This window comes from Eucalyptus grandis, chromosome 6 (assembly GCF_016545825.1).
Source record: "Eucalyptus grandis isolate ANBG69807.140 chromosome 6, ASM1654582v1, whole genome shotgun sequence".
NCBI lineage: Eukaryota > Viridiplantae > Streptophyta > Magnoliopsida > Myrtales > Myrtaceae > Eucalyptus > Eucalyptus grandis.
Window position 1 is genome coordinate 54,562,176 of NC_052617.1, and position 26,061 is coordinate 54,588,236.

A 26,061-nucleotide genomic window follows, 5' to 3' on the forward strand; every position below is an offset into this window, starting at 1 on the left:
GAAAGATCACGAGGATCATCCTGCAGAGCAAACTGCGGAATTCAAGGATGCACAAATTAATTTTTAAACAAGTCTCTATTGAAAACCAAAGAAGACGGGGGAGCTGTCCTCAGAGTCACCGACGATGACCATCCTGAGGACATGGCTATGTCAGAATACTCCCATGCTATGGAACATGAAGGGACAGACACCAGACGACCATGGCATTGACTGCCAAAACTGTAAATGAGCTTACAATCAAGAACAAGAAAGAGTCAATGGAGCGGGAAGTCTCTGCCATGATTGCAGAGTATATGGATCTTGAGAAGTTGGAAGATGGGAGTGCCCGAGGAAATGTTAGTGCCTTATGCAAGTGAGAACGAACGTGCTAAAGTTTATGCAAGTGATAGTACTCCTTCAGATGTATTTCAATGTCATTCCGAGTTCTCAAGGTGACGGCAATGAAAATATTGAATTAGGAATTGACATGAAGAAAGAGACGTGTTACAAGACCATAGCGAACTGTGTATTTCCATTTTATCGAGTCGATCTTCTCCTGTAAGACAGAAGCTTATCGGGAAAACAGCCAATTGTGTGAACTACGAAAATTCTGAGTCAGGCTGAACGTCCTAAAAGTGCGCTTGTGTTGGATTCTTGGCACGACACCCTTCATTAAAGTAAAACACCACGAGCTTCAATTGTTGTCATCTTTGTTTTTGCGTGAAGATACTAATGCAAGAACACAGAATACAGAATCCTAATTCTCAATCTAAATTATTAAAGTGGGGAAAAATCATCATAGCTTAACTAACAAAGTTAATCCCCTGATCACGCTGCACAGTGCATGCGGCTTTCTGAAAATAGATTTGACACCCGCATGCAAATTTTAATGACCAGTGCTATAATCACTTCCGTCTCCACGTCCAAGTCCATCCACCCAGCAAGTGTACCATGTTCACATGAACGTGGTGCCTAACAAGTTTTGACATAAAACAAATGCAGAAGCTCGAATATGCAGCAAGAATATTTCCAGAAATATCCCGCTTGTCCCATTGGAGTATGAAAACAATGGAAAATGCGAAAACGGTATGATTTAGCAGCCACTGCTAGCATTGATAAAAGGATAGATCATCACTTGAAAAAAGTGCTACATTTCTCGAGGAGCACTATGAGATTTACTTTTCCGGAGTTACAAACTATCTTGTTTCATCCACCCCATTGCAACACTAAACACGCTGAAACAATCGAGAGGATTTTGCACAACTCAAGGTCCACATCTGCCAAAAACCATACTTCTCCTTTCTTCTTTTCAATTTTCCTTTTTTTGTACATACACCCTCCAAGGAGCCTTCTCATTGATGAATCCCACCGCCAATTGCAAAAGGGTGCCCTCCTCTTCGAGTCTTCAACCAACGAACAAAATCAAGTGTAAATTACAGCAACAAAATCTCTACAGGTAAATTTTTTAGCGACTACGACATTCCAGCTTACCTAATCCTAGTTGCAATCCAATCCACACACCTCTAGTACAATGCCGTCCTTGGAAATGAAGGGGTTTATTCGGACCCATAAAAGAGTTAAAATCAAGGCAAGAAGAATTGCCCAAACAATTATGATTGTAGGTAACCGATCTTGTTTTCCCATGAATCCCTTGAGGAAGGGATACAGATGAACAATGACCCACAAAGCAAAGAAAAGTTTACCAAACAGTGGACCCCAAGATTCGTAGCCATTATTGATGGCATCTGAAACGCCGACAATGACTCCAATTATGTTTAGGATGAGCAGAGTCAAGGGAGGGATTAACAGTGATGTCCACTTAAAGAGGTATAGCTCAGAGAATTCTCCATCATCTCCGGCTTTGGACGTGACCGTGAAATTTGTGCTGACTCCAGCCAAAACTTTTAGTAGACCGTGGAAGAGAGCAAACAGGTGACATGAGACCCCACCAATTACCCAGAACTGCTCATTTCTCCACCAGTCGTGGATGCCGACACCACCCCACTGCATCTCAAGGATGCTTGTAGCCGCAATAGATATAAAGAGTGCCATGAAAATGAGACTAGCATAGTTGCTTATCTGCAACAATGTTGAAAAGGTAAAGTCAGCAATGGTCTTGTTGCAATCAAGCAAAATCAATTGCTCGAGCAAGCACAGAACTCCTGTGTGGTGGAACTTACCTCAGGGACAATAAACTTTCCTGTTAGAAGACAAACGGCTGGAAGAGTACAATATGCGATCAAGGGAATGGAAGTCAAAGGATAGACGACCGAGTTGATGTAAGAAAACCGCTCTAACCATTTTAAGCCACAGCCATACCCATACCATATCGGACAATGCCTGCTCAAAAGGATCTCAACCTTTCCAAGAGCCCAACGGAGAACCTGATGCAGGCGATCTGATAGGTTTATTGGAGCTGAACCCTTGAAAGCGGGCCGCTTAGGCACGCAGTATACAGATCGCCAGCCATGACAATGCATCTTGAAGCCCGTTAGAATATCCTCTGTAACGGAGCCATATATCCAGCCCACCTAAGGGATAGTTACACGTAGACAATAAGCGCAATGCAAAGTAGACAATCTCGATACAGTATCAAAAGCAGTGACCTCTGCTGAAATTGTAAGATCTTTACCTCTTTTCCCCATTCCGTTTTGTTCTCATAACCACAGCTAATGACATGAATGGCTTCTTTCAAAAGTGATGCAGTAGTGGCTCCCTTTGGGGCACCGCCTTCTTCCATCAGGGTTGTAGCTATAAAAACTGGGGACTGACCGAATTTCTTCTCGAACTTTACTCGGGACATTAGTGATGATTTTTCATTGTCTATACCTGAAATATAGTTCCAAAAAGTACGTATCATTTTGCATCTATCCATTTCTATTATAAGAAATAACAAGCAAGCGCCATAAGACTACTATGTGAAATCACAATCGTAGAAATGAATGCAGCGTAGAAAATGAAGATTTCAGATAAAGCATATATTTGGAAAATCAACTACTTGATACAAGTGGAACAACATGCAAGTCCAAAGATTAATTTAGATAGAAAATGGGCACCTTCAATTCCCTCTTCAATATTTTCCAGTGCATGAATCTGCTTTGAAGCCTCCCTGTTCCTCAATGTCTTCTTTTGCTCATTGGACTTCATTTTCCTACCTCTTTTTCTAGATCCACAACACAAGCAGCACCATTTTGGCCAACAGGTACATGTTTTCCCGGGAGGTTTCTTTGTTATTGGGGCATCATATCCATACAAAGCCTGCCTCCGGAAGACACAACCAGTTCCGACATAAATCGGTCCTTGTATACCATCCAAACCCTTCATATTTATCTGGATTCAACAGTATAGACATAAGTATATATGAGTGATTTTTTTTTTTCCGAAAAAAGGAAAAGAAGAACATTACGATATTAATGAGGCCTATTTATATGTTTACTTACATCAAAAAATACTACATTACGATTTGAGTATCTATCATGACGATCTATCCCGTCAAATCTCTGTGGAAATTGCACATAACATATCTTCTTGCCCGAAATTGGATCCATCATGAAGCACATGGCTTCTCGAAGAGCCTTGCTGTTGTTTATATAATGATCACAATCCACGTTCAGCAAATAAGGGGCATTTGTGATGACTGCTGAGACCCGCACCTTGATTAACGACTCATAAAATAGCAGGTAATTCAGCAACTTGAGAGAGATGATATAAAAAGCTGAGAAGTAAGTCCAGACTTTGAAAGGTACTTCGGGTAGACAGGGATTCATACCAGAGCATTCATGGCACCAGCTTTCTTGTGATGATCAAAACCAGGTCTCTTCTCGCGAGAGACATAAACTAGGCCAGGTAATTCATTTCCTTCAACATCACGGTCACCATTTTGGCCAAGGAAAACCTGCATAAAGATGATTAAATGAAAGACGACTTTAAATTCTCTGAATGTAAGCCAACTTCATAAATCTTATGCCACAAATAATATAGAAATTCCCGAAAGCAGCATCCACCTGGATCATTCCAGGATGATCTTTGACATTGTTCCCAGGCCACGGAGTGCCATCCTGCATTGTCCAACCCTCTTCAGGAACTTTCTGTGCCATTGCCACCAACCCATTTATCCGAACTTTGAACTCTTCATATTCTCTCTGCAACAATAAAGGTGAGAGAGCCAATATAAGACATCTACAAACAAGTAGTCTCCTTGATTATGTAAAAGGCAAAGACGCCACATTGGCTTTCACACACAAGAGTAGATAAAATTCACACAACAAACTTTAAAAGGTTAAAAGCTGAAGACCTTCATGGCGCGGCGTTCTCTCACAAATTCAGGATTCACTTTGTCCTCCAAATAGTCAACCTTCTGAGAAAATACCATTCTGGGGCCCTAGGCTCAATATTGAATCTCTTACAGAATGGGACCCACTTCATTGCAAACTCTGATGTCTCGGAAAGGGCTTCAAAGGTGAGCATCGCTGCCCCATCATCTGAGACATAGCATGCTACTTTGTCGACTGGGTAATCTACAGCAAGTATGGACAGAACAGTGTTTGCAGTTATAAGAGGAGGTTCTTTCATGGGATCCACTGTACTCACAAATATGTCTATGTCAGCTAATTTGGAGGGCCTTTCTTCTTTTTCATACCTGAAAGGAAATTTTATTTAGTACCTGCCGAGAAAAGAGAATAATTACAATGAATTAGGAAAGGTGCAATACCTCAGTGACAAGCGGTCAAGGTATGTTTCTCGTTTAATTGGGTACCATTTGGGAAACTGATCCAGTATCCATGACATAGCAAACCAGATTTCGCATATCACTGATGTAAGCCACAATCCGTGTGCATCATTCACGGGGTGAAGAATTCGATAGTGAAAGAACAATCCAAGGATCACAAGCCGCAGAATAATTATCAATCTGTAAGGACTGATCTTGCTGGAAGGAATTGGTAACTTCCTTGAGAGAGGCTGTCTTCCCTCGTCCATCCTGCCAATTAAATAAAGAGTATGTCTCGGTTACTGAAAAAATGGGAAAGGAATTATCGAATTCTTTCTTAGCATTGAGCTGTTTCACAAATTTCATAGATAGGACGCTTGGATGGACATTGGAAAGTTCATTCAACAATAGAGAAGTACCATCGTTTTTATCAACCTGACCAACAAGTTAAACATGATTGAGCAAATCTCTAAAATGTATAAGATAGAATCCATGGGCTTTCTCTGTTGAAGCACCTGATGGTAAGTTTCACACAGAGATGAAATAATGGCCACAGCAGGATACGGCATCAACACCTCCCTCTTTGGATTTGAAACATAAAAATAATGAGCATCTATTTGCACATTAACTTGGTTATAGAAGTTAACTAAGATGCTAAATTCTGTACAACCAGTGTTGCTGTGTCAACGAGAAACGTAATGATGGCTTAGCATTAATATGTAGCTTATTGTAGCCTAGTTTGGGCTTTTGGAACTCATTCACGTGTTGAGACACGGAATATAGATCTCGTGTGCACGTCAAACTAAGCAAAAGATACTGCAGTGGATGTTTAAAAGCTTAAGGCAAATTTGTACATGTAGAAACATGAATAGGAAAAGCACACATTGGAAAGGAACGTACGTGGGCAAATCAGCATCATCTGGTTCCTGTCCATCGCTTCCTCTATCATGCTTAACAACCTGAAGTCTTTCATTTTGCTTCTTCCACTCTTCCATCCGTTCCTTCCATGCCACGGTTCCATATCCATAGACTGCTGAATCTTTCTTTGGATCCAAAGCTCTTGGTGGCACTGAAACAAAGCGTCAGCTCTGTGTTAAGCAGGAAGAAACCAGCCTAGAAAACACCATAAGCTGCAAATGAACAAGAATGTCTGCCGATAAATTGGAAAACAAATTACATGGCACAGAAGAATCAGAATTGGGCATTGGATGAATCCGTCTTCCTTGACCCATTAATGGTGGAGTAATCAAAGCATGCTTATTAAAGGAAATCCCAACATTCTGTGGAAACACACAGCAACTCTTTAGATGAAAAGACACACAAAATAAAGAAGAAAACCAAGTTTGTCACTGTCATTCACCTCTTGACCATAGTTTAATAACGGAATTTCAGGAACAACAGAAGATGCGTCCAGCTCTGATGGCGTAGTGACGCCAGGAGCATGCCTTTGCAAGTTGGGCCCAAAGTTAAGGTGAGTGGAGGGCATGCCCTCAGCCATGCAGTGCAGGTTCCCTCTTCCACTCTCTCCAATATCGAACTCACGCTCCAAATCATCTGTATCTTCTTCTTCTTCATCGCCCTCAACTCTCGGACTCCCTAAATTTGGCAATTACTACAAATATGTTCATTGAAATAGCTATACAAAAAATAAGGAACATCAAGCGAAAACATGATGTAGAGCTTGTTAAGCAGATAAATTTTTTTTCCATGGCGGTGGTAGAACAGGGATTGGATTAGTGTAGACTAGGTATAGAAATGATAGGGAGAGATGGGAACCTTTAATACGCTTATATCGAGTTTTGCAATGAGGGCATGTTTGAGTTCCCTCACTCCTTTCGTACTCATAGCAATGTCTACAAACAGGGAATGCACACTCATTGCAAGCAACAAATGGCTCTCCATCCCCTGTTATCTCTATCTCATCCGCACAGATCTGGCAAATTTTCCCACTTAGATGTTTAACGCAAGTCACCTGCAAATGGAATGATAATAAAGGTTGAGAATTCGAGATAAAGAGGAAGCGTCCCAAGTCGCCTCAGCAAATCAATTCAATGGATTGGTGGATATAAGCTCCACATATATCTGACCATGCAGAAATTTTCCGAAGCTGTAGTGAGAAATAGGCCATGGGTCTACATTCACACAATAACCAGACGGGAAATCAAGAAAAATGCAGGGTATGTCTCAGCAACTGTTACTGAACCCAAACTTGTAGAAGGCAGCAATACAGGAACAAATGAAGAAGATAAAAGGAAACGAAATACATATGCTGGTATGGGAAAAAAGAAATTGTAGTAAATGGGTAGTGTATGAAACTCCAACAGAGCGAATGAGTTTCAGAAGAAGCACCAGAAAGGAGGGGAGGAACAATTAGTGGACCAGAAAAACTCCCACCATAAGAGAGAGAGAGAGAGAGAGAGAAGTCACTTCCGAGGTGTCTAGTCCAGCGGCAAGGCAAAAAGAAGAAATCTTTAAGGGACTTACACGTCCAACTTCATCTGCATTGATGAGAATAACCTCATTCCTGTTGTGAGAACCAGTGACAAGCCTTCCTGTATCCATAAGCGCAACACGCTCCAACTCACAAAAAGCCCGCAGCTTTGGAAACCCAAGAGCTTTACTTCTACTTAGGCATTATCAAAACCTATTGCCCTCTTCCCTTTATCACTCGGAACACCTTAAAATCACAGCTTTGAGTTCTCTCTCTCTCTCACCGAGGCACCCGTTACAAGAAGCAACAATCCCATTTTATAGAAATGGCCGAGAAACCAGAGGTTCCGTACACACCAAGAGAGAGAGAGAAAGCAACCGAATGTAACCGCAAATTAAAAAAAGGCGGGGGGAGGAAATTGAAAATTGAACGCCCTGACATAATGAGGACGAGGTAAGGACAGAGACAAACTAGAAGAGAGAGAGAGAGAGAGAGAGAGAGAGAGAGAGCTCTGCGACTGTAGTGTAGTGTAGACATGTACAGTTGTTCGTTCTTACGGTATCAACGACCGTATCGCTTTGTCTGAATCTTACATCCACGTGCGCTTGTGCCTTTTGTCTGTGCTTCGAGGTTCGGAATGTCTGTTGTACTTCCGGTGAGGCCCGGAAGAGTTTTACCGTAGCGCACGGCGGGCGGTGGCGGTGCATCCGCATCCGCATCCGCCGCCATGCCTGAGCGGCAGCACCTCATGGTGCGGCGGCGGTCCGAAAGTAGGTGATGTCTAGAGCTTTCTGTTATTATATAATACCTCTCTAGGCATTGTTAATTGAGGATAGAGATAAAATGGAGTAAAAGTTCCCTAAGAAGAAGTAAGCATCACATGATTTGTTCAGAAATGTCAATGAGTTGAAAACTACGCGCAACTCCGATTTTAAGGAAGCATATATTGCTAAATATAATTAGAGGAAAAAATTAGAAATCAATAATCTTTCTGAACATGAGATGTTACTTGTACAATGGTTAATCAAATTGGGGAACCCAATATGAGGTGTCACTTCTTGTTGGAAAACAAAAAATGGATGCCATAGAAGTGTGAAAAAGAGGAATGAGAAAGATAGCAAATGGGATCTAGAATGCTGGCAAAATCGTATCAAATTGAATACAAGACAATCACAGTTTCAAAACAAATGCTGATTGGTGGTTTACATATTATGAATATTGACCACATTTAAATAAATTGTAACATGAGTGATATTTATTCTTATAACTCACCAATCAAATGTATGAATGGAAGAAAATATAGTGTAAAATACATAAAAGGGAAGTTTTGTTTTCTGCACAGTTAGCCAATCAGAGTTCCTAATTTTCTTTTACGAGTGATGATTTCCTATTTTCAGTCTACTTTCTATTAGGAGGCCTATGCTTGTGTAGAAGTAAAGCTTAGCTCATTAGTTGGACCTGATGGAGAAAATCTATGATTAAATTAATACTTACCAAAAAGATCATTAAAGTCACAACACATTTCAACACACGTTTTCTTTAGCATATAAATTGCATTCACAAGCAACCTTTCATTTTTTTTTTTCAAGGCGGCTGCTTGTGTTCCTTGAGTTATGTTTAGGGTCGCTTTCACTTCTTAATTTTTGAGTTAAACTTCTCATTTGAGAACCCTAGGCACAGCTTAAAGATGAAGAAGAAGCGCAATGAGAACTTCATAGGCTAGAGAGCAAAGAAATTATCCGCCATCGTTGCTAGGTAGGGCAAGGCAATCTCCCTGGATTCTTTCATAAGGAAAAATAATGACCCACGACACGATCAAATGTCCTCCACCATTTGACACGTTTTGAATTCCCAATCGCCCCCCCAAAAAAGGCAAAATATGTAAAATAAAAAAGAATGCCAATTATGAGATTGCTCTCGTGAAGCAACTAGGATTAGCTACTAATAAAAAGGAAAAAAAAAAAGAAAAAACAAGTACATCGATTACTGAAATATTGAAATCAAATCGAACACTCATTTACACAAGGACCAAAATGGGTTATGTTGCTTAGCATCCAAGAGACTAAACAACCACCGTAAACACCAAGAAACAGCTTGGATCTTTTTCTTTTTTTTTGGGTGAAAAAAAGAGCTTGGATCTTTGCGACACGTGGACATAAAATTAAGATTAGAGATCAAATCATGCTTTCTCCCGACTTAAATAATCTAATAATCATCTTTTGATGTTTTACTCGTGAAACCCAAAACCCTAGATTGACCAACTTAAAGAAACCAGAGTGAAGAGATGAGGTATACTCCTTGTCTTGATTAATTTATCTATGGTCTTGGATTTGACAAACCCTAGTAATTCCCTTAGCTCAATCACGGGGTCACTCATACATCCTACCATCATAGCACGCTTCGAAATTAATGCTAGAACATAGCCTTTTGTATAAGACGTGAGAGGGACTATATCATGTCGATATTAATTATATTGTCTTAACACGACAAGAGGGGCTTTTGCAATTATCTTTTCTATTTCTTTCGTAAGTAACACTATGTCAATTGATCATTGTTTTGACTGACTCATTTACAAACCGACTTTATCATAAGATTTCGTTTCGTGTCATCTTTGAATTTGTAAGAATTTTCCGTAATGATGGAGATACTTGATTGGATGAGCTCTAAGGTGGCACACAACGATTATTTTCTTTTGTAATGTGATGAAAGTTTGTCAAATGAATAATTATTGTCACAAGAAAAACTGCATTATGGAAGGGAATTACATGGTTTGTTCGAAATCAACTTTATTTTCATTTACATGCAAGGTCGAGCATTGTCATAAGCATAAAGAGATTGTACGTCCATCAACTGGTACATAGTCAAATCTTTGTTACAAAGATTGTTTATTGCATTTTGGGCAAATACCATAAAAAAAACCCTAAATTATATTAACTCCAACAAAAGCACTTAAAACATTTTCTTTTTGACACCAAAAACCTTAAACTTAACCATTGTGAGATAGATGTAAAAAAATTTTGTATCACGGAAAAATCTAAACTTATACATGTATAACATATATATCATTTGTTTCATTTTCATCTAAGGTATAAGTTTGGGGTTCTTTATTATTATTTTTTTTTTGTATATGTGTCAAATTGGCAAGTTTAGAATTTTTATGACACAAAAAAAGTTCGGAATATTTATATCATAGTAAGCATAGTTTAGAGTTTTTATTTTATTTTATGGTATTATCTCTACGAAAAGCCCTCGGGCGTTTTGGGGTGACCCGAAATGTCCTCCTTCTTGCGGGGACAGAGGTGGTGATGTCCTTGGGACATCGTGGGAGGCTGTCTTTTCTGGGGAGGCTAGACTTCACGATGGATCAGGGAAAGGGCTCCTAGTGATGGGAAGTGTTGTGAGATTGTTTGGGAGGGAGGGGATGTTTAAATAGGTAGGTCAATTTGGTGGGGCTTCTGTTAAAAAAAAATTGGTGGGGCTCAATTCGTTACTATCTTTCTCGGGTCGTTTTCAGACAATCGCCGGGAAAAAGAAGACAGAGACCCCACCTGAAAGAAAAGGGTAGCCCCGTCACTGTCATCGCCGAGGTACAGAGCAGCAAAACGTTTGTCAAAAGTGCAACTCCGATTTTGACAAGTACGGCTGGAAGCTACCAAGAATCTTGTTTAGCACCTGAGAGTACGGTATGGTTTACTTCTGATTGAATAAGGAGCACCAATCTCTTGCGAGCCCTGCAGAAGGCTTATTTATTTATTTAAATTATATTGTTTCTGTTGGTGAGCTGCAACTCAAGTATTGGTTGTATTTGATCTGAAAAGGGCATATAAGTTGTTAGTGAGCTATGGAGATGAAAAGCTCTCGGATGAAATTTTCACCTGGGTATTAAAGAAATGGCCATGGCAGCAAGAAATCCTTTTCATCTGCTTTGATTAATTTCTTTCCTTACTCAGTTTTTCACAGCGAGGACCGTTAGGATTGGCTGGTGTGGTTTAATTCGATGGAAATTTCAGATGCGCCTATAATACGGACTGTGGGGCATATTTTATCCTCTTTCGATAAAATAATCAATTAATTTGACTTTGCTCGTAAGGGCTTGTTAGTCCAGCATTTCACCTACCCTTTCTCTTCTCCGAAGCAGAAACTTACTATACCTGCTTACTTGATAATAATCCAGCGGGAACTGTCTACCTTCATCATTGAGGGTCCCTCCCTCTCAGTTAATCTTTTTCGCATTGCAGGTTCTCCCGCCCTTTTTTCCCCTTAGCCTTTTGAACGATATGCTCAGGTCCAGCGAGGCATATTTTATCCTCTTTGGATAAAGCAGTTGGTTGTGTCAACAACCGCCCAGTAAATTCAAGCATCCAAAACGAAAACGCGTAGCCTCGTTTCCACTTTCACGCCTTGGCCATTTGACACCCATAGCTTCGCATAGTCCGACGACTTGCCCGTCGTCCTCGTCGTCGCTTCTCGATGATTTCGCCGACCACTGCCATGAGAGAGACCTTCCCAGATCCATGAAGGCTATGCACGCCATGCAAAGGCACTGTATCTAGGCCAACGCCACCACTGACTCCAGGCTCGTCGAGTGTTGCGTGGCCAGGGGTGCTGTGGAAGAAGGTAAATCGGTCCACGAGCTCGTTTTCTCTTTTGGGTATCGGCCCAAGACCTTGCTGCTCAACGTCCTCCTCAACATTGTACGTAAAGTTCGACCTCTACGACCATGTGGCAAAAGAAGGCTTTAAGTGCCATAACTTTGCACAAAAAGATACTTAAAGTGTCGTAACTTACAAAATGTACACTTAAGTACTACATATTCGAAGAAAAACGAATTACTTGTCACTCGGCCAAAATGCCAATATAGCATTTTTCTGTGAAGCGCGCCCAAACGATGTCGTTTTGCACGGCGCGTGGCCAAATAATGCAAAAACGGCGTTGTTTTGAGTGACGTGGTAAAAAAATAATCAAAAAATAATAAAATTAAATTTAAAAATAAATTTAGTTAAAATATTAAAAAATAATAATTTTAAATTTTTTTTAAAAAAAAATAGGAAAGGGGGAGGCGGCTGAGGGATCCTCAGCCGCCTCCCCCTTTCCTTTTTTTTTTTTTTTTTAATTATTTAATTTTTTTTTTTTAAATTTTAAATTATTATTATTTAATATTTTAACTAAATTTATTTTTAAATTTAATTTAATTAATATTTTTATTTTTTTTATCACGTCAGCCTAAAATGATGCCGTTTTTGCATTATTCGCACGTCTGTAAAAACGGCGTTCTGGGCTCGGTTCGCCGGAAAAATGCCACGTCGGCATTTTGGCCAGACTGGCCGAATGGCATTCAAATGATTCATTTTACTCCGATTTTGGCAACCTTTTTCGTAAATTATGGCACTTAAGTATCCATTTGTTATGGCACTTGAGGGGTTCGCACGTCATGCGGAGAGCCTGTTCGATGAAATGCGCGACAGAAATGTCGTTTCCTGGACGACATTGGTATCGGCTTACGTGAATAAGGGCATGAATCATAGGGCCTGTGCGGACTTGGGGATGCTTAGACAACTTCACAGTGGCATGATTATGGTTGGCATGGAGTCTCATGTCTTTGTGCGTAGTGCTTTGATTGATGATTACTTGAAGTAGGGTGAGCTGCAAGATGCCTTGGACGTGTTCAATGAAATGGTGATGAAGGATTTGGGTGTCTGGAATTCTGTTATCGGGGGTTTTGGCAAAATAGCAGAGATCCATACTGTTACTAGTAGGGTTGCCTGTGAAAGTTTCCCACTGGACGAATCAAATGCACTGGGAAGTTGTCATATGAAAGTACATGGTGAAATTAAAGCTGTTCTCAACATAGCCTGTAATACAGAGGCCGTTACCTTTCACAAATGCTTAAAAGAAACAGAGTCTTGAACGGTGCGATCATATTGTTGAAGACGGAGATTCACACTTTAGCCCAGACCAACTATCTGACAAAGATGATCTTGAGGAGGCAGTTGCACAGCTAAATTGCATTCCTGAAGGAATGGTTGCTTTATGAAAAAGCTGCGTTGATATTACACAAAGTTCTAATTCTGAATTCACACATTTTAAGTCTCTGGAGAAGAAAGAAGCTGCGAATTCTCTTTCTTTGAGCTCGTATGGCCATAAATTAAGCAGGAGGAATTGGATGATGGTGGTCAGCAGGAGGAGATGGCGATTGAAGTGGAAAAAATGGAGTTGACTGCATCATCTATTCTAAACTTTTCAGACAATCAATCTTCAAACCATTCTGAAAACCTTGAAATGACAGAAGCACTTGAAGAAGGAAATTCTGACGTTATTGAAGTTGGCAAATGTCATTTGCCACGTGCTGGTGGAGAGGATTTGAACGTGCAAAAAGAAGCTGCAAACTTCCATCAACATAGCCACAGGAGCATCTGCGAAGTTTATGAAGTTGGAGAGGAAGCTTATTTTGCAACTGTGACCATCAAGGCAGTGGATATGCTTAACAAGGAAGAAGATGGAAATGCAACATCAGTTTTTCTCCAAGATCATGTTCAATTTTATGGAGACGAGTCTACAAAGATCGAGATTGACACTCCATTTATTCCAGGAGTGGCTGCTGAAGATCCTACGTGTAATTTCAATGAAGTCTTGGGAAGTTGGGAAAATGCTACACTCCGATGAACAGAAGAATGATCTTTTTGATGATGAAAGAGGAAAAAGTTTGCAGCCAGACCAAAAGGTGCCAGCAATTTTGAATACCTTAATCCCTCTCGGCCTATATCTCCAGATGTCAGCATATATGTTGGAACTACAGAAAGTGGACTCATCCCGAAGGATATCAAGAAACAGGATGTAACATTGAATGGAACTTATTCTAATCGTGTAGTTTGATTTCTGAACCTTGTAATGGCAATACAGCCTATTGTTTGTACTATGCAAATTTGGGTTTGCGGTACAAATTGACCGATTTCTTGTTTTGATTCTGCAGAGCGAGAAATGAGAAATGTGGGTAAGCGGTTGAAGAAAAGCATGTTACTTGGTCATAAAAATAACAGTATATGGTAGATGACGTTACATGTGCTATAATATTCATACGGCATACACTTGAGTCTTGATATTTTTGTCATCTACTTATAATTTTTTTTTACCAAGTCATCTACTTATAATACCAACCCAAAAAAAAAAAAAAAATCTACTTATAATAATTAATTAAAAATTCATCAAAATACTATAACTTTTAATTAATCATTTAAGTGTCTTTTTTTTTTTTTTTAAATGACATTTAAGTGATTGAAAATAAAAATTTACAACTTTCAAGTGAGCATCCGTACATAAGATATCCAAGTACTTTAAAAGAAGTCATGACACTAGAACAAGAAATTTATCAAAGTTTATAACGCATTGTTCGTTGTCAGATGTTTTTCCAAACACAACATTGAGAATCAGACCTAAAGGAGTGGACTTTAACCGGTTTGGCTACTCAAGAAAATGAGAGTAGCAAACGGTAATCCCAAAAGTGTCGATCTTTAAGACAAATCATTCTCCCTTTTCAGAGAGAATCCATCGTTCCAAGCATGCGAGCCGTTTCTGCAAGATCGAAATGCATAGCCTCGTTTCCACTCTCGCGCCTTGGCCATTCGACGCCCATGTCTCCGCACGGCCCGACGACGCGCCCGTCGTCGCCGCCGCCGCCGCCGCCGCCGCCGTCGCTTCTCGACGATTTCGCTGAGCACTGCCGTCGGAGAGACCTTCCCAGAGCCATGAAGGCTATGCACGCCATGCAGAGGCACCGCATCTGGGCCGACGCCATCACCTACTCCGAGCTGGTCAAGTGCTGCGTGGCCAGGGGTGCCGTCGAAGAAGGTAAATGGGTCCGCAAGCACGTTTTCTCTGGTGGGTATCAGCCCAAGACCTTCTTGCTCAACGTCCTTCTCCACATGTACGTCAGGTTCAACCTCTTGGGAGATGCGGAGGCCCTGTTCGACGAAATGCCCGACAGAAACGTCGTCTCCTGGACGACGCTGATATCGGCTTACGCGAATAAGGGCATGAACGATAGGGCCCTGGAGTTTCTCATTTTGATGCTGAGGGAAGGTGTCCGTCCTAATATGTACACTTATTCGTCGGTTTTGAGGGCCTGTGCGGACCTGGGGATGCTTAGACAACTTCACAGTGGCATTATTAAGGTTGGCATGGAGTGTGATGACTTTGTGCGTAGTGCTTTGATCGATAATTACTCGAAATGGGGTGAGCTGCAAGATGCCTTGGACGTGTTCAACGAAGTGGTGACAAAGGATTTGGGTGTTTGGAATTCTATTATTGGGGGTTTTGCGCAAAATAGCAATGGTGACGAAGCTCTTGAAATGTATAAATGCATGAAGAGAGCGGGTTTCGCACCTGATCAGGCGACTTTAACTAGTGTTTTGAGAGCCTCTACTGCCTTAGCATTGTTAGAAGTGGGAAGACAAGTGCATGTTCATGTACTAAAGTTTGATCGAGATCTTATCCTCAATAATGCACTTCTTGATATGTATTGCAAATGTGGCAGTTTGGAGGGTGCAAACTCTGTCTTTAGTAGAATGGTGGAAAGGGATGTTATATCCTGGAGCACCATGATTGCTGGATTGGCCCAAAATGGTTGCAGTCTAGAGGCGATGAGGCTGTTTGAACAAATGAAACATTCTGGTATGGAACCAAACTATATTACCATGGTAGGCGTTCTCTTTGCGTGCAGCCATGCCGGGCTTGTTGAAGATGGCTTGCACTATCTCCAGTCAATGAAAAGGAGTTTTGGAATTGATCCTGGTAGAGAGCACTATGGTTGCATGGTTGATCTTCTGGGAAGGGCAGGGAAGCTGGATGAAGCTGTTAAGTTGATTGACGAAATGGAATGTGAACCAGATGCTGTTACTTGGAGAACCTTACTTAGTGCCTGCAGAGTTCATCGGAATTCAGATCTGGCAATATATGCTGCTAAACAGGTAGTAAAACTGGATCCGGATGATGCGGGTACCTACATACTCTTGTCAAATATTTATGCAAATAACCAGAGGTGGGAAGAGGTCACAGAGATTAGAAGGTCCATGCGAGTAAGAGGAATCACAAAAGAGCCAGGATGCAGCTGGATTGAAGTAAATAAGAAGATACATGCTTTCATCTTAGGGGATGACTCACATCCACAAGTAGATGAGATCAAAAGATATTTAAACCAGATTGTCCAGAGGTTAATGTCAATAGGATATGTCCCAGACACAAATTTTGTTTTGCAGGACCTTGAAGATGAACAGAGGGAGGCTTCACTTCAATATCACAGCGAAAAACTCGCTATTGCGTATGGAATCATGAGCTTACCAAGAGAGAAGACAATAATGATCAGAAAAAATCTGAGGATTTGTGGAGACTGTCATACTTTCACAAAACTTCTAGCCAAGATGGAGCAGAGGATTATTGTGATAAGAGATCCTGTCCGTTATCATCATTTTAGGGATGGAGCTTGCTCTTGTGGTGATTTTTGGTGACAAAAGATGTTGAAAAAGTATCAAAAGCTTTTGTTTGCTTAACACAAGAGAGGAGGTTCTGCAGGGTGGATATCAGTGCTGGTGGTAGCAATTGGTTTCGTGATCTATGTGAGACCTTGTCCCTGCAGCTGGCCTTAAGATTATAGGATCATCCATCTGATTGCTGAACGTGCGTTTCTTTCATTTTACACAATGAGCGAGATTGTTCAGAAGGTTTTCCTGCCTAATTATTAGTTGGCAAACCTGCTGTTCATATCACTGTATGCTGTGTTAATTGCCATTGTCATATCAAGAGTGAAACGAAGTAAAGCTACTTACAATCCTCTTAAAGTTAGAAACGATTAAATCTAGAAACAAGACAGGAGCAAATATCCTAAATCTCTCTGGTTTCCTCAATCAGAGATACATCGATTCACGGTTAGTACTTACTTGTTCACGTGTTCATTTCATAATGTAAACCCTTAATTCCTACATTCTCTTTGTTGATTATATTGGATTAGTGATTTGTTTCCCAATGCAGAAAACAGGTCTTTGGAGGGTCAAGTGGAGTAGCAGACATACTGACAATGAGCCCTGTCTTTGCTGACAACTCAGGAAGTGAAGGTAAAGTGGATGCAGACACTGAGGAAGTGAGAATTAGTAATTGAAATGGAAAAATTGCCAATAGTGTAGAGGTAAGGAGCACAAAGTTGGGAAAATCCAGTAGTTGCTGTAGAAGATTTGAAAGATCACGAGGATCATCCTGTAGAGCAAACTGCGGAATTCAAGGATGCACAAATTATTTTTTAAGCAAGTCTATGTTGAAAACCAAAGGAGACAGAGGAGCTGTCCTCAGAGTCACCGATGATGAGCATCCTGAGGACATGGCTACGTCAGAATACTCCCATGCTATGGAACATGAAGAGATAGATGCACCAGACGACTATGGTATTATTGACTGCCCAACTGTAAATGAGCTTACAATCGAGAACGAGAAAGAGTCAATGGAGCGGGAAGTCTCTGCCATGATTGCAGAATATATGGATCATGAGAAGAAGGAAGATGGGAGTGCCCAAGGTTTAAGTGTTCATGCCTCGATACAAGTGAGAACGAACGTGCTAAAGTTTATGCAAGTGATAGTGCCCCTTGGGATGTATCTCAATGTCATTCCGAGTTCTCAAGGTGACGGCAATGAAAATATTGAATTAGGAATTGAAATGAAGAATGAGACATGCGTTGTGAGACCACAGCGAACGATGTATTTCCATTTTATCGAGTCAATCTGCTCCTGTAAGACAGAAGCTTATCGTGAAAACAGCCAATTGTATGAACTACGGAAATTCCGAGTCAGGCTGAACGTCCTAAAAGTGAGCTTGGGTTAGATTTTTGGCACGACACCCTTCATTAAAATAAAACACCACGAGCTTCAATTGTTGTCATCTTTGCTTTTGCGTGAAGATATTATGCAAGAACACAGAACACAGAATCCTAATTGTCAATCTAAACTATAAAAATGGGGAAAAATCATAACAGCTTAACTAACAAAGTTAATACCCTGACCACACTGCACAGTGCATGCGACTTTCTGAAAATAGATTTGACATCCGCATGCAAATTTTAATGACCAGTGCTATAATCACTTCCGTCTCCACGTCCAAGTCCATCCACCCAGCAAGTGTACCATGTTCACATGAACGTGGCGTAACAAGTTTTAAGTACTGATATAAACCAAATGCAGAAGCTCGCATATGCAGCGAGAATATTTCCAGAAACATCCCGCTTGTCCCATTGGAGTATGAAAACAATGGAAAATGCGGAAACGGTATGATTTAGCAGCCCCTGCTAGCATTGATAAAAAGATAGATCATCACTTGAAAAAAGTGCTACATTTCTCGAGTAGCACTATGAGATTTACTTTTCCGGAATTACAAACTATCTTGTTTCATCCACCCCATTGCAACACTAAACACGCTGAAACAATCGAGAGGATTTTGCACAACTCAAGGTCCACATCTGCCAAAAACCATACTTCTCCTTTCTTCTTTTCAATTTTCCTTTTTTTGTACATACACCCTCCAAGGAGCCTTCTCATTGATGAATCCCACCGCCAATTGCAAAAGGGTGCCCTCCTCTTCGAGTCTTCAACCAACGAACAAAATCAAGTGTAAAATACAGCAACAAAATTTCTACAGGTAAATTTTTTAGCGACTACAACATTCCAGCTCCCCTAATCCTAGTTGCAATCCAGTCCACACACCTCTAGTACAATGCCGTCCTTGGAAATGAAAGGGTTTATTCGGACCCATAAAAGAGTTAAAATCGAGGCAAGAAGAATTGCCCAAACAATTATGATTGTAGGTAACCGATCTTGTTTTCCCATGAATCCCTTGAGGAAGGGATAAAGATGAACAATGACCCACAAAGCAAAGAGAAGTTTACCAAACAGTGGACCCCAAGTTTCGTAGCCATTATTGATGGCATCTGAAACGCCGACAATGACTCCAATTATGTTGAGGATGAGCAGAGTCAAGGGAGGGATTAACAGTGATGTCCACTTAAAGAGGTATAGCTCAGAGAATTCTCCATCATCTCCGGCTTTGGACGTGACCGTGAAATTTGTGCTGACTCCAGCCAAAACTTTTAGTAGACCCTGGAAGAGAGCAAACAGGTGACATGAGACCCCACCAATTACCCAGAACTGCTCATTTCTCCACCAGTCGTGGATGCCGACACCACCCCACTGCATCTCAAGGATGCCTGTAGCCGCAATAGATATAAAGAGTGCCATGAAAATGAGACTAGCATAGTTGCTTATCTGCGACAATGTTGAAAAGGTATAGTCAGCAATGGTCTTGTTGCAATCAAGCAAAATCAATTGCTCGAGCAAGCACCGAACTCCTGGAAGTGTGGTGGAACTTACCTCAGGGACAATAAACTTTCCTGTTAGAAGACAAACCGCTGGAAGAGTACAATATGCGATCAAGGGAATGGAAGTCAAAGGATAGACGACCGAGTTGATGTAAGAAAACCGCTCTAACCATTTTAAGCCACAGCCATACCCATACCATATCGGACAATGCCTGCTCAAAAGGATCTCAACCGATCCAAGAGCCCAACGGAGAACCTGATGCAGGCGATCTGATAGGTTTATTGGAGCTGAACCCTTGAAAGCGGGCCGCTTAGGAATGCAGTATACAGATCGCCAGCCATGACAATGCATCTTGAAGCCCGTTAGAATATCCTCTGTAACGGAGCCATATATCCAGCCCACCTAAGGGATAGTTACAAGTAGACAATAAGCGCAATGCAAAGTAGACAATCTCGATACAGTATCAAAAGTAGTGACTTCTGAAATTGTAAGATCTTTACCTCTTTTCCCCATTCCGTTTTGTCCTCATAACCACAGCTAATGACATGAATGGCTTCTTTCAAAAGTGATGCAGTAGTGGCTCCCTTTGGGACACCACCTTCTTCCATCAGGGTTGTAGCTATAAAAACTGGGGATTGACCGAATTTCTTCTCGAACTTTACTCGGGACATTAGTGATGATTTTTCATTGTCTATACCTGAAATATAGTTCCAAAAAGTACGTATCATTTTGCATCTATCCATTTCTATTATAAGAACGATACTCGCTCAATCATATATTCAGAGAGAAAACAACAAGCAAGCGCTCAATCATAAATTCAGAGAGAAAATAACAAGCAAGCGCCATAAGACTACTATGTGAAATCACAATTGTAGAAATGAATGCAGCCTAAAAAATGAAGATTTCAGATAAAGCATATATTTGGAAAATCAACTACTTGATACAAGTGGAACAACATGCAAGTCCATAGATTAATTTAGATAGAAAATGGGCACCTTCAATTCCCTCTTCAATATTTTCCAGTGCATGAATCTGCTTTGAAGCCTCTCTGTTCCTCAATGTCTTCTTTTGCTCATTGGACTTCATTTTCCTACCTCTTTTTCTAGATCCACAACACAAGCAGCACCATTTTGGCCAACAGTTACATGTTTTCCCGGGAGGTTTCTTTTTTATTGGGGCATCATATCCATACAAAGCCTGCCTCCGGAAGACACAACCAGTTCCGACATAAATTGGTCCTTGTATGCCATCCAAACCCTTCATATTTATCTGGATTCAACAGTATAGACATAAGTATACATGAATAATTTGCTTTTTTCTGAAAAAAGGAAAAGAAGAACATTACGATATTAATGAGGCCTATATATATGTTTACTTACATCAAAAAATACTACATTACGATTTGAGTATCTATCATGACGATCTATCCCGTCAAATCTCTGTGGAAATTGCACATAACATATCTTCTTGCCCGAAATTGGATCCATCATGAAGCACATGGCTTCTCGAAGAGCCTTGCTGTTGTTTATATAATGATCACAATCCACGTTCAGCAAATAAGGGGCATTTGTGATGACTGCTGAGACCCGCACCTTGATTAACGACTCATAAAATAGCAGGTAATTCAGCAACTTGAGAGAGATGATATAAACAGCTGAGAAGTAAGTCCAGACTTTGAAAGGTACTTCGGGTAGACAGGGATTCATACCAGAGCATTCATGGCACCAGCTTTCTTGTGATGATCAAAACCAGGTCTCTTCTCGCGAGAGACATAAACTAGACGAGGTAATTCATTTCCTTCAACATCACGGTCACCATTTTGGCCAAGGAAAACCTGCATAAAGATGATTAAATGAAAGACGACTTTAAATTCTCTGAATGTAAGCCAACTTAATAAATCTTATGCGACAAATAATATAGAAATTCCCGAAAGCAGCATCCACCTGGATCATTCCAGGATGATCTCTGACATTGTTCCCAGGCCACGGAGTGCCATCCTGCATTGTCCAACCCTCTTCAGGAACTTTCTGTGCCATTGCCACCAACACATTTATCCGAACTTTGAACTCTTCATATTCTCTCTGCAACAATAAAGGTGAGAGAGCCAATATAAGACATCTACAAACAGGCAGTCTCCTTGATTATGTAAAAGGCAAAGATGCCACATTGGCTTTCACACACAAGAGTAGATAAAAGTCACACAACAAACTTTAAAAGGTTAAAAGCTGAAGACCTTCATGTCGCGGCGTTCTCTCACAAATTCAGGATTCACTTTGTCCTTCAAATAGTCAACCTTCTGAGAAAAATACCATTCTGGGGCCCTAGGCTCAATATTGAATCTCTTACAGAATGGGACCCACTTCATTGCAAACTCTGATGTCTCGGAAAGGGCTTCAAAGGTGAGCATCGCTGCCCCGTCATCTGAGACATAGCATGCTACTTTGTCGACTGGGTAATCTACAGCAAGTATGGACAGAACAGTGTTTGCAGTTATAAGAGGAGGTTCTTTCATGGGATCCACTGTACTCACAAATATGTCTATGTCAGCTAATTTGGAGGGCCTTTCTTCTTTTTCATACCTGAAAGGAAATTCTATTTAGTACCTGCTGAGAAAAGAGAATAATTACAATGAATTAGGAAAGGTGCAATACCTCAGTGACAAGCGGTCAAGGTATGTTTCTCGTTTAATTGGGTACCATTTTGGAAACTGATCCAGTATCCATGACATAGCAAACCAGATTTCGCATATCACTGATGTAAGCCACAATCCATATGCATCATTCACGGGGTGAAGAATTCGATAGTGAAAGAACAATCCAAGGATCACAAGCCGCAGAATAATTATCAATCTGTAAGGACTGATCTTGCTGGAAGGAATTGGTAACTTCCTTGAGAGAGGCTGTCTTCCCTCGTCCATCCTGCCAATTAAATAAAGAGTATGTCTCGGTTACTGAAAAAATGGGAAAGGAATTATCGAATTCTTTATTAGCATTGAGTTGTTTCACAAATTTCATAGATAGGACGCTTGGATGGACATTGGAAAGTCCATTCAACAATAGAGAGGTACCATCGTTTTTATCAACCTGACCAACAAGTTAAACATGATTGAGCAAATCTCTAAAATGTATAAGATAGAATCCATGGGCTTTCTCTGTTGAAGCACTGATGGTAAGTTTCACACAGAGATGAAATAATGGCCACAGCAGGATACGGCATCAACACCTCCCTCTTTGGATTTGAAACATAAAAGTAATGAGCATCTATTTGCACATTAACTTGGTTATAGGAGTTAACTGAGATGCTAATTCTGTACAACCAGTGTTGCTGTGTCACCGAGAAACGTAAAGATGGCTTAGCATCAATATGTAGCTTATTGTAGCCTAGTTTGGGCTTTTGGAACTCATTCACGTGTTGAGACACGGAATATAGATCTCGTGTGCACGTCAAACTAAGCAAAAGATATCGCAGTGGTTTTTTAAAAGCTTAAGGCAAATTTGTACATGTGAAACATGAATAGGAAAAGCACACATTGGAAAGGAACGTACGTGGGCAAATCAGCATCATCTGGTTCCTGTCCATCGCTTCCTCTATCATGCTTAACAACCTGAAGTCTTTCATTTTGCTTCTTCTTCCACTCTTCCATCCGTTCCTTCCATGCCACGGTTCCATATCCATAGACTGCTGAATCTTTCTTTGGATCCAAAGCTCTTGGTGGCACTGAAACAAAGCGTCAGCTCTGTGTTAAGCAGGAAGAAACCAGCCTAAAAAACATCATAAGCTGCAAATGAACAAGAATGTCTGCCGATAAATTGGAAGACAAATTACATGGCACAGAAGAATCAGAATTGGGCATTGGATGAATCCGTCTTCCTTGACCCATTAATGGTGGTATAATCAAAGCATGCTTATTAAAGGAAATCCCAACATTCTGTGGAAACACACAGCAACTCTTTAGATCAAAAGACACACAATGAAGAAGAAAACCAAGTTTGTCACTGTCATTCACCTCTTGACCATAGGTTAATAACGGAATTTCAGGAACCACAGAAGATGCGTCCAGCTCTGATGGCGTAGTGAAGCCAGAAGCATGCGTTTGCAAGTTGGGCCCAAAGTTAAGGTGAGTGGATTGCATGCCCTCAGCCATGCAGTGCAGGTTCCCTCTTCCACTCTCTCCAATATCAAACTCACGCTCCAAATCATCTGTATTTTCTTCTTCTTCATCGCCCTCAACTCTCGCACTCCCTAAATTTGGCAATTACTACAAATATGTTCATTGAAATAGCTATACAAAAAATAAGGAACATCAAGCGGAAACATGATGTAGAGCTTGTTAAGCAGATAATTTTTTTTCCATGGCAGTGGTAGAACTGGGATTGAATTAGTGTAGACTAGGTATAGAAACGATAGGGAGAGATGGCAACCTTTAATACGCTTATATCGAGTTTTGCAATGAGGGCATGCTTGAGTTCCCTCACTCCTTTCGTACTCATAGCAATGTCTACAAACAGGGAATGCACACTCATTGCAAGCAACAAATGGCTCTCCATCCCCTGTTATCTCTATCTCATCCGCACAGATCTGGCAAATTTTCCCACTTAGATGTTTAACGCAAGTCACCTGCAAATGGAATGATAATAAAGGTTGAGAATTCTAGATAAAGAGGAAGCGTCCCAAGCCGCCTCAGCAAATCAATCAATGGATTGCTGAATAGAAGCTCCACATATATCTGACCATGCAGAAATTTTCCGAAGCTGTAGTGAGAAATAGGCCATGGGTCTACATTCACACAATAACCAGACGGGAAATCAAGAAAAATGCAGGGTATGTCTCAGTAACTGTTACTGAACCAAAACTTGTAGAAGGAAGCAATACAGGAACAAATGAAGAAGATAAAAGGAAAGCAAATGCATATGCTGGTATGGGAAAAAAAAATTGTAGTAAATGGGTAGTGTATGAAACTCCAACAGAGCGAATGAGTTTCAGAAGAAGCACCAGAAAGGAGGGGAGGAACAATTAGTGGACCAGAAAAACTCCCACCATAAGAGAGAGAGAGAGAAGTCACTTCCGAGGTATCTAGTCCAGCGGCAAGGCAAAAAGAAGAAATCTTTAAGGGACTTACACGTCCAACTTCATCTGCATTGATGAGAATAATCTCATTCCTGTTGTGAGAACCAGTCACAAGCCTTCCTGTATCCATAAGCGCAACACGCTCCAACTCACAAAAAGCCCGCAGCTTTGGAAACCCAAGAGCTTTACTTCTGCTTAGGCATTATCAAAACCTATCGCCCTCTTCCCTTTATCACTCGGAACACCTTAAAATCACAGCTTTTAGTTCTCTCTCTCTCTCTCTCTCTCTCTCTCTCACCGGGGCACCCATTACAAGAAGCAACAACCCCATAATATAGAAATGGCCCAGAAACCAGAGGCTCTGTACACACCAAGAGAGAGAAAGCAACCAAATGTAGATGAATTAAAATAGTATAAAAAGGGTCGTTTTGGAATGTTAATGAGTGTCTGCGTACATTTGTTGAATCTTGTTAAATGCATTTTAGAAACTTAAAAAGTAAGTGATTTTAATAAAAATGCAGAATGACAGTAGACGACTGATTCTTTCCCTTAACAAAGAGGGGGGGCCTGTTTAAGGACCTACGTACAAACGGGCTTCTCTCTCTGCAATCTCAGTGGTCTCGACCAATGACACGAGCTTTCAAGCTGATGGAGAGGGAGGGAGAATCTAACCGCAACTTAAAAAAAGGCGGGGGGAGGAAATTGAAAATTGAACCCCATGACATAATGAGGACGAGGTAAGGACAGAGACAAACCAGAAGAGAGAGAGAGAGACAGAGAGCTCTGCGACTGTAGTGTAGTGTAGACATGTACAGTTGTTCGTTCTTACAGTATTAACGACCGTATCGCTTTGTCTGAATCTTACATCCACGTGCACTTGTGCTTTTGTCTGTGCTTCGAGGTTCGGAATGTCTGTTGTACTTCCGGTGGGGTCCGTAAGAGTTTTACATTAGCAGGGCGGGCGGTAGCGGTGCATCCGCCGCTGTGCCTGAGCGGCAGCACCTCATGGTGTGGCGGCGGTCCGAAAGTAGGTGATGTCTAGGGCTTTCTGCTATTATATAATAGCTCTCTAGGCATTGTTAATTGAGGATGGCAGACCAAATGGAATAAAAGTTTCCTAAGAAGAAGTTAGCATCACATGATATGTCCGGACACGTCAACGAGTTGAAAACTACGCGCAACTCTGATTTTAAGGAAGCATATATTGCTAAATATAATTAGAGAAAAAAATTAGAAATCTATAATCTTTTGGAACATGAGATGTTACTTATACAATGATTAATTAAATTGGGGAACCCAATATGAGGTGTCACTTTTTATTGGAAAACAAAAAATGGATGCCATAGAAGTGCGAAAAAGAGAAATGATAAACACAGCAAATGGGATCTAGAATGCTAGCGAAATCACATCAAATTGAATACAAGACAATCACAGTTTTAAAATAGATGCTGATTGGTGGTTTACATATTATGAATATTGATCACATGCAAATAAATTATAACACGAGCGATATTCATTTTTATAATTC

General features: G+C 40.7%; 2 protein-coding genes and 1 non-coding gene across 5 annotated transcripts; 1 reads left to right on the top strand and 2 right to left on the bottom strand.

Moving 5' to 3' along the window:
- Positions 1–1,071: 1,071 nt before the first annotated feature.
- Positions 1,072–7,393, bottom strand: LOC104450844. The gene is made up of 15 exons (XR_005552300.1): positions 7,172–7,393; positions 6,464–6,659; positions 6,048–6,283; positions 5,865–5,967; positions 5,588–5,756; positions 4,691–4,957; positions 4,274–4,618; positions 3,984–4,121; positions 3,749–3,874; positions 3,420–3,632; positions 3,036–3,309; positions 2,612–2,808; positions 2,160–2,510; positions 1,471–2,058; positions 1,072–1,382 (listed from the first exon to the last, which is right to left on the bottom strand). It is a non-coding gene; the product is annotated as a cellulose synthase A catalytic subunit 6 [UDP-forming] (transcript).
- A 7,109-nt stretch (positions 7,394–14,502) lies between these two features.
- On the top strand, positions 14,503–18,027 carry LOC104450843 (pentatricopeptide repeat-containing protein At2g03880, mitochondrial). 3 transcript variants are annotated; one of them, XM_018876232.2, is made up of 2 exons: positions 14,503–17,035; positions 17,146–18,027. In XM_018876232.2, the coding sequence occupies exon 1, from the start codon at positions 14,675–14,677 to the stop codon at positions 16,616–16,618; it is 1,944 nt and encodes a 647-aa protein (XP_018731777.2). In that variant the 5' UTR covers positions 14,503–14,674; the 3' UTR covers positions 16,619–17,035; positions 17,146–18,027. The 3 variants fall into 3 exon arrangements, with proteins under 3 accessions (XP_018731777.2, XP_010063850.2, XP_010063849.2); XM_010065548.3 differs by having other exon boundaries at positions 17,119–18,026; XM_010065547.3 differs by having other exon boundaries at positions 17,139–18,025.
- Positions 18,028–18,422: 395 nt separating this feature from the next.
- On the bottom strand, positions 18,423–24,847 carry LOC104450842 (cellulose synthase A catalytic subunit 6 [UDP-forming]). Its single transcript, XM_010065545.3, has 14 exons — positions 24,586–24,847; positions 23,888–24,083; positions 23,473–23,708; positions 23,292–23,394; positions 23,012–23,183; positions 22,118–22,384; positions 21,700–22,045; positions 21,410–21,547; positions 21,175–21,300; positions 20,846–21,058; positions 20,462–20,735; positions 19,967–20,163; positions 19,518–19,868; positions 18,423–19,412 (listed from the first exon to the last, which is right to left on the bottom strand). Exons 1-14 carry the CDS (start codon positions 24,661–24,663, stop codon positions 18,831–18,833), a joined length of 3,279 nt encoding a protein of 1,092 aa, XP_010063847.2. The 5' UTR covers positions 24,664–24,847; the 3' UTR covers positions 18,423–18,830.
- Positions 24,848–26,061: the final 1,214 nt, after the last annotated feature.